Source organism: Lactuca saligna, chromosome 7 (genome assembly GCF_052625555.1).
Source record: "Lactuca saligna cultivar CGN05327 chromosome 7, ASM5262555v1, whole genome shotgun sequence".
Classification (NCBI taxonomy): Eukaryota; Viridiplantae; Streptophyta; class Magnoliopsida; order Asterales; family Asteraceae; genus Lactuca; species Lactuca saligna.
In genome coordinates, this window is record NC_136423.1 from 164,160,598 (window position 1) to 164,169,674 (window position 9,077).

Here is a 9,077-nt window from a genome sequence, read left to right on the forward strand (position 1 = left end):
AGTGATTACAAAAGATTGGAAACAAACCGACTACGTTCTATTACATTTCATATCTACCTAGGAATCTACTATTCATATACATACATAAACTTTAAAAAAAATACAGAGAAATAATATTAACTATTCTAAATCTTTCAGCAGTATAAAAACTATATTGGTTACTCATCACCTGCAATTGTTAAATATTGAAAGGAATAAGCGATAACGCTTAGTGAATTCAATAAATAGATACAATATAATCTTATGCCTTATATATACTTCAATGTGGCAAAAGCAAAGACGAACAACAAGACATATGTGAAATCATGTGACAAACGTTCATATCAATCAAAGACTTTATTCAAAGATATACTTTTCAATGAGACATAACGATTTCAATACTTGATATGCATCAATAAAGCTTTGACCCAAATGACATAGAAGACATATAATTTCTGATTATCAATATGATAGATTTCAGGTTTTCGTGCCCTGTTTAGCATTTCGGTAGATTTCAGGTTTTCACGCCCTGTTTAACCATTTGGCAATACCATAGAATAGAGTTCAATTCCCTTACGGAGTCATGCTCTACATGGTCGGAGGCTACATACCATTCCTATCTAACTTTCTGCCAATGCCATAGAATAGAAGTCATTCTCTTTCGGAGACATGCTCTACATGGCCAGAGGCTACGTACCAGTACCAATGTGAATCTAAGTCCTTTCACTGATCACATGGTCAAAGGTACTATATTTGCTATAAACATAGCGAATGAAATAACACGGGAAAATAACTCGAAATAATAACACTGAGAAGCACATAGCACATATAACACATAACATACATGTGTTCCTATATATTGAACTCACCTTAAGTTAACCGTGGGTTAAAATATTAATTTGGACAGCGCTTCGGCTTTAAATATGACTTTCTATGTTGAAAACCGGGCTCTACGAAGGTAGTGCTTCAAAACCGAAAAGATAAAATTTTCAGGCTCCTCGGGGGTCTCGGGGCGTGTTTCGGGTGCTAAAATTGATACCGGGGCTTCGGGGAAAGTTAAAATAGTGAATATATGAAATTAGGGTGAAAAAGTGTCAATTTTTCAAAGTTACCCGGGAAGGCTCGCAGTCTCCCTTTATATAGGTGCGAATCCGAAGTCGGCTGGGAAGGAACTAGGTAGCGAAGCAGCTTGGTGGCATCAGCAACGAGGGGCACAAGGGTCGGACGTGGCTTCTACGAAATGGAGCACGTAGCTCGCATGCGAGAGGGGGGCGGCGGTGGCGAAGCAAGGCTCGGACACGCGTAGGGGCAGGTGGCGCTGCGAGGTGAGGCCACGACTCCGGTGATGCACCTGCTTCGTGCGAGGTGATGTGGCTGCTTCGTGGCTGTTACTGTTCATGCGAAATTCTCGGATTTTGAGCCCCGAAATTCTAAATTCCATAACTTTCGCATACGAGCTCCATTTTTGACGTTCTTTATATGCACACGTAGCTAAAATTGAGTTCGAAAACTTTCGTTTAGACTTTGTTGGCTAATTTTGACTTTATTTTTAATATTATTATTTTTAATAGACCAGGATAGGAAAATCCGTTAAAAATTCATAACTTCTTCATCCGATATCCGTTTTCGCCAGAATTTTTACCGTTGTACTACAAATGACGAGACCTTCGATTCTCGTTTAGGATGTATTGGTCAAATTTCGCTCGATCTAAAATTCGAGTTTTTAGCTGTCTACTACTAAGTTGAAACTTCGAAAAATCATAACTTCCTCATACGAAGTCAGATTTTAGCATTATTTTTATCGAATTTCTCAGTTTAACGAATACTACGACTTTCATTTAGATTACTAAGGCTAAAAAGTAGTTTATCAAAAACTCACTTTTTACGTCATTCGGTGCCGTGTCGGTTTTAACGCGGATCTTCGATTGGTCATAACTTCTTCGTTATAACTCAGATTTCGACGAGGTTTTCGCCTCCAAGTTTCTAACGAGATGGTCTACAACATCAAATAATAAAATTTTACTTATTTCAAATTTTATATTTTCGCTAAATTTCACTATTTGGCTTTTAATTGGAATCTCATAAGACTTCCAATATTTTCTGAGTGATTCTAAACATAGTTTGCTTCATTTCTAGTAAAAATCATCTTGTTAGAACTCAAACTCAATTTTATTCACTTTACACAATTTCAGAACGTGTATGTTACAAATACCTCCTCCTTTTGAGGATTTCGTCTCCGAAATTATAACGATTAAAACAAATGGGGATACTTCGCTCTTATCTTATTCTTATTTTCCCCAAGTATAATTTGGGCCTTGATGGTGTTTCCACTTGAAAATCACCATCTCTACTTCTTTATTATGTAGATTAGTCGTTCTTTCATTTACAATCTCTTCCACTTAACTTACTATCCAGTTTCACCTATGATAATAGAACCATTTCATCATATATGCTTAAACCTTTACATAGATAGCTCACATGAAACACTTCATGAATATCTGTCAAATATTCAGGCAATTCCAAGCAGTATGCTTGCTTACCAACCATTCTTTCTTCCAAAGTAGTATAACGCCTTTTCATGAAGTACCTTCAGTATTACTAAATCATCCACCCGGAATTCTACGGGTCGTCTCCTCTTTTCTCCATACGAAATTTACCGATCCTGGGCCGCTTTCATTCTTTCTCGAAAAATTTGTATCTTGTCAGTGATGTCTTGAATCATTTCAGATCCTCCAAAGATCTTTCGTCTTACTTCACGCCAACATATTTGAGTATGACATTTACGCTCATACAGTACTTTATATACCTTCAATATATTTTCTACTGTTTGGATTGCTGTCTTCTTCTGACCATTTGTTTGAGGATGACAAGTTGTACGAAGAGCAACTTGAGATCCTAATTCATGCTTCATTCTTGCCCAAAATTGAGGAGTGAAACGAGTATCACAGTCGGAAATAATCTTTAGTGGCGCACCATGACTTGCCACAATTTTGTCTAAGTAACTTATGCGTATTTCTCCAATGGAGTCATTTCACGTGTGGCGAGAATATATGCACTCTTCATCAGCCGGTCGATAATTATCCAAAGGTTATCATTCACAGTTTTCTTCTCCTTTAACAAGGTATTAACTGTATAAGCCGGATAAGTAGAATATCCCTTCGACATAATTTAGGAGTTTTTAAGAAAGAAATTTATTATTTTCACCGTAGACATAAATAAAATCTTCCCTTTCGATAGGGATGAATATCATTTCATTGTAGCACAAGAGCTTTGTGTGGTTCTTTAACAACCAATCCATGTCGACAATAATATCAAAGATAGGAATTAGGTTAGCAGGAAGATTATAACTTTCAATTCCTATAACACTAACTCTATAGGCTTTATCAGCAAGTAATGATATATTTCCTATGTTATCTATATGAAATTATTGGATAATTTCTTAACAAGCAATTTGAAAAGAATATGCGAATTTATAAGGTACGAAAGAATCTGAGGCATTGAAATCAAATAGGATGTGAGTAGATCGAGAAAATTACTAGTCACAACATTCGAGTTTTAACTTACTTCCTTTGTGGTAATCTAAAATGTACGATATTTAACTTTTAGTTTTCCAAATTATTGTCAAATTCTTCAAACTTCCTAGTTATTGGCGGTGTTCAAATTTGTACCCACTCTTCGTTCTATATTGAACATTCGATCCTAATCTTTGAGTTAAAACTCAATTCTCTTTGCATACTCCCGCTCCTTCTTGGTTTATAGACTAAACCCAAGATAAGGTCTTTACTTTTGCTATAACAATAACTCGAATGGTCATATTCTAATGACCTTTGATTTTATCTCTCACAAAACACATAACGATTCAAACTCTTGTATTAGAATCAGATCAAATAAATCGAGCTGATAGAATAGCGAAAACAAAAAGAGTGTCATCAACACGTGGATGGTTAAGAATAGAAAGAATAGCATCACGTATCTCTAATTCATGATTTCGAATATACACATCTTTTAGCTTTTGACACCTCCTCCTTTTTAGTTGGAGTACTCTTTGATTATTGTGACAACCCGAAATTTCCATTCTGAACAAACCATACCAAGCCAATAGAAGTTAGAACAGTTACAGTGAAATTCCAGATGTTGGGTATAATTTTGAGTATTTCAGGTTTAGCAGTTAAGGAGATATCAGGAGAGTCGATGCACTAGCGTTTTGTGCAACACTGTTATTCCAATACTCTATGACATTAGAGTTCATTCCGGGAATAAAATATTTTCTGCCAAAAATCTCAGGACTATATATAGAAATATGAACCATATTCATTCATTAGTTGCATTTCCAACTAGACAAAAGCCGAATTCTCTCTCAGGGATCTTCGGGTTTTTATCCCAAATCGTGAGTACCTTTCTCTAGTTGTATTATATGGCTTATAATGTGCTTAATAACATTAATTTCATAACAAAACAACTAGATTCGAGAGTTTACCGCCCAAGAACACCTTGGGGAGTAAACTCCTAAAAAGATGCCTAGTCCTTCCCTTGTGATTTGTAACTACCTTAGGCTTGTATGCTAGTGTGTATATGACTAGAAAACATCAAAATCGGATCAAGACCCCGAGATTTGGGAGTTTACCGCCCAAGAACACTTGGAGAGTAAACTCTATTTTAAGGGCCAAAAGTGTGCCCAATGTCCCTCAAAGCCTTGGAACTCAACATAAGGACTACCATTACATGTTTAGACCACCAAAACAATTAGAAACAATGGCTAGATGTGAGCTCACAGCCAAGGAAGTTCTTGGGCCGTGAACTCCATTTTTAAGTGTCAAAATGCCTCAAAAGCCTTCCTTAAGCCAAGAGACTAAATTGGACATGTACCTAAATGAGTTTAGGACTAGCAAACACACTTAGAACACCAAGAGTAAGGTGTTCATGGCCCAAGAATTCCCAGGGCTGTGAACTCCATTAAATGGTGCCAAATGGTGCCATAAACCCTCCTAAAGCCTAGTACAAAAGCCTAGTTTAGTTCCTAGTTAATTTAGGGACTTGAAAACACCATAAACATCCTCCCAAGGGAGATTACGGCCGTAATCTCCAAGGGATATGGTCCCAGGGCCGTAAACTCCTAAAAGGAGTTATATTATGCCCTAAACTCTTCCATAGACCAAGCCATTAAGTAGAAATGCTTATTAGGGCCTTATAGATCATCAAACATCAAATGGACACATAAGTATGAGTTCATGGCCGTAAAATCATGAGTTTACGACCGTAAACTCATTTAGTAGTGTTTTTAGTGTCAACTCCCTTATGGAGTTTTCCTTGAGCCCTACACACAATAGCTTCCCCTACAAGCACTTAGATGCAATCCTAGAGGCTAATAACACTTGATAAAGGTGTTTAGCATGTCCTAGGGTGTCTTGACTTGTTTATTAGTTATTTATAGACTAATTTGTTACATATATGTGAAATTATATGTTAACTAGCATCATAGAGTGTGTTCAAGACTTCACTTGACACCTAGCGGTCCTACCTCTTCAGTTCATCCGTATCACCCACAACAGGTGAGTTCTTACCCCTTAATCAATGTTTTAACTGTTTTTAAATGTTTTATGGGGGGGATACAAGTAGAATTATGCTAGTTAGTATATCAATCACATGTGATTAGTAAGCAGCATTCAAATGATTGGCTACTCATTAGCCATTTTACCAAATAGTTTACTTCAAATGATTTTCATAAACATTTTATATGATTAAAACTCCTTATTAAGTTGTATACTTTACTCTGTACGTTTCATTTCAAACTTATTTATAATTGTGTTTCAAACAAATGTTCTTTTATACTTAAACTATTTTATCAAACCCACACTTTCAAATCATTTTATAAATTGACATCAAGTTGATCGTTTCTTAGATAATAATTATGTTCAAAGGTTTTACCAAATTTATTTTATGTTTTTATATTATCAATTGCATTCCTATATATGTATAGTTATATAAGAAATGTTTAAAAGACTTAGGAAGGCTATCCACCCTATTTCCTTTTCGCGCTTGAGATGTGGTCTGGTGGGATATCGGGTACCCGTCCGAAGGTCATTTAAATATTAGTTATATATCATGTGTACATATATAGTCATAAAGGTTCTTCCAGTTCGTTCAATACCCTTGGGTAGCAAGGGTATACATCCATGTTCATACGTACCAGTTATATTACTAGTAAACTACCATAGGGGTAGTTTAGGAAGATACTAGAACTATTATTAGAACATAATATCATACAATGAGTCAGCTCATTCATGAGTCAATACTTGCTAGATAGAGAGAGAACACACGTTACAACTAGCACACGCAGAACATTACAGTACATTTACATGAGTACATTTACATTATCACATTTACATGAGTACATTTACATGATTACATTTACATGATTACATTTACATGAGTACATTGACATAGATAGTATATGATGAGTTATTATTACATTTTATATGTATAGATTATGTTATAAAATCCTCATTCTTATCTTTACCTTGTGATACAATCACATAATCGACGAGATAGATTGGATTTAATATCCTAGTACCAAAGGATACTTTGCGGGATTAACCATTCCTAGAATCTCTGTTAGCTACAAAGCTAAAAGCACATCCTCGGATGTCAACGGTTGATACCATTACAGGTATACTTTAAGGGATTAACTATTCCTACACCCAACTGTTAGCAATAGAGGTAAATGTACATCTACGGATGTCTTAAGTTAACACTGTAGTTACCCTAGTACCAAAGGGTAATACTTAGGTTAGTTATATTATTACCTTTATTTTGTGACTCATTCACATAACCGATGAGGTGAATTATAATTGAGTATCCTAGTACCAAAGGATACAATTTCTTATAATAATAATACTCCCTCCGTCCCATTTTAGTTGTCCAGTATACTATTTTGGTTTGTCCCAAAATTATTGTCACCTACTAAAAAAAGACTAGTATAATTAAGAAAATTTCCCATACTACCCTTGGTAATAAATACGCCTAATTACTACCGTGCATTAATTAGTGGAATAAAAAAGCAAAAGACATTTGCATCTCATAATTACGTATGCTACTCTTTGCTTACAAATGCAAATAAACATTCTTTTGTTTTTTCCTTTTAAGAAAGCCAGCAACGTGTTACACATCAAATGAAAATTTGATTTGTTTTCATGTTTACATCTTACTGACTCAAATATGGAACTACTTCATCTATGAGGCTTTGTTCACACTCAATTTGTATTGGCAAAATACCTTGTCGTTCCAACCTACTTTTACCGATATGCGGTATTCGATAGTTGTTACCACCTTTAACCTTTATGATTTCTTTCATGCATGTTTGCAAAGTTAAGAAAACATTGTTAAGCTCATGAGATTGCATCTTGTCAAATGAGGTTTGAACTGCAGTAACCAATTCATCCACTGTATGGAGTACCTCTTGTTCTTGAAGTGATTGAATGGCCCGAAAAAACCCAAGGTCCAACACATTTAAATCTGGACTATTTGGGGGCTGAAAACAAAGTTGAATATCAAACCCATCTTGAGACGATGCTTCAAGAAATTCGCTATCATTGACATCAATATGAGGTTTTGCATTATCCTATTGAATGAATATTGGACCAATATGGTTTGGAGGCCATTTAGCTTTAATAGCGGGTAAAACTTTTTCAATCAACCACGACCTCGTTATTTCTTTAGTAACCGATAAAATTGGTTTTGTCTCCAATGTTCCCGCAACACGGTTCTTGCTTGAACGCTTAGCGGGTTCTTTTGTTGTAAGTGGGAAGATGCCAATCTTTCCGGAAAAAATTTCATTTCCTAAGGCATCAAATCTTGGCCGAGCAACCGCTGCGAGAAACATGAATTTTGTAATGAACTTTTTGCTTTTACATGTTCTCAACGGTTCATCCTCACCGGGAACGAGGTAGTATCGTTTTGATGATCTTGATATGTAAAACCATTTTTCATCAATGTGGATGACATTAAACATATCATGGAATGTGGTATTGGAATTAGGTAATGACCGAGTGATCATAGATAAACAAAATTCTAACCTCTTTGTTTTATTTGCATCGGTAAGGTCCGGCTTGATAGCATTTGTGTGTGGTCTAAGGTCACCTTCTTTTATTCGTCTATGCAAAGTTGATTTTGCAATACCTAATGACTTTGCAATACCTAATGACTTTGCAATAGACCGAATGGTAGTTCGACGACGTAATGGAATTTGTGAAACTTGATTCAAATCGAGTTGAACCCTTTTTCGCCCAACAACTTTTAGCTTCTTTGAAGAAAAATCAATTATTGATCCATTCTCCACTTGAAGTTTAGCCCGTTTCCAAATACGACTTACGGTGCGTTTAGAAACTCCGAAAAGTGCAGCTACATCATTTATGGAACCCCTTCTTAGCTCTCCATTAGAATTGTGCTGCAACAAGGCTTGAAATATATCTTGACGTTGGGCATAGGTTGTGTGTTTTTTAGTCAATGAAGTTAAAGTGTTCTCCATGACTTACGTAGGAAAAAAAGATGAAGGAAAATGGTTTATAAAGATTCATTGAATTGTTTTTGGTGGGAGAATTTGGAGCCAAATTTTGCTACTGCACGGCTTAAATTTTTTTTTTCATTACGAGGTAAGTTTGGTTTCAATTTACAGTAAAACAAAAATTGGTGGGAACATTTTGCCTCCAAATACTTTCATTTTCCGATTAGTTAAATTAAGCATTTAATGGTTCTTTAATTATTTTTGTTTTTCTCCTTATTCCATCGGAGAGAAATGGTTCAACCGTTTCTCTTTATTAATGATTGATTAATTGTATTAATAGCTCATAGGAAGGGTAGATAGGTCATTTTGTTTACAAAAAGTTGCATTAAATGTACTTTTCTTAAACAATGTGTTTTTTACTTGTGGACAACTAAAATGGGATGGAGGGAGTAATAGTAACACAGTCGGGTCTTGGTAGAAGGCTACATTCCGAGCAGTTAGGTCTTGGTAGAAGACTCCATTTTATAATAGTAGGAATCATAGGGATTTATAGGGTTTTTCAAACATTTACAGTTGTTCTACAAACATTTTCATACTT

General features: G+C 35.5%; 1 protein-coding gene across 1 annotated transcript; it reads right to left on the reverse strand.

Annotated features, from left to right (window-relative positions):
* Window positions 1–7,180: 7,180 nt before the first annotated feature.
* Window positions 7,181–8,503, reverse strand: LOC145007419 (uncharacterized). The gene is made up of 2 exons (XM_078966357.1): window positions 7,700–8,503; window positions 7,181–7,597 (listed from the first exon to the last, which is right to left on the reverse strand). Exons 1-2 carry the CDS (start codon window positions 8,501–8,503, stop codon window positions 7,181–7,183), a joined length of 1,221 nt encoding a protein of 406 aa, XP_078822483.1.
* Window positions 8,504–9,077: the final 574 nt, after the last annotated feature.

Bases quoted from the DNA above. Each gene is read 5' to 3' on its own strand.
- LOC145007419 (XM_078966357.1), bottom strand. From the start codon at position 8,503: ATGGAGAACACTTTAACTTCATTGACTAAAAAACACACAACCTATGCC. The intron at 7,598-7,699 runs GTTACTAAAGAA...TTCATTCAATAG, and splicing joins AGACAAAACCAATTTTATCG to GATAATGCAAAACCTCATAT.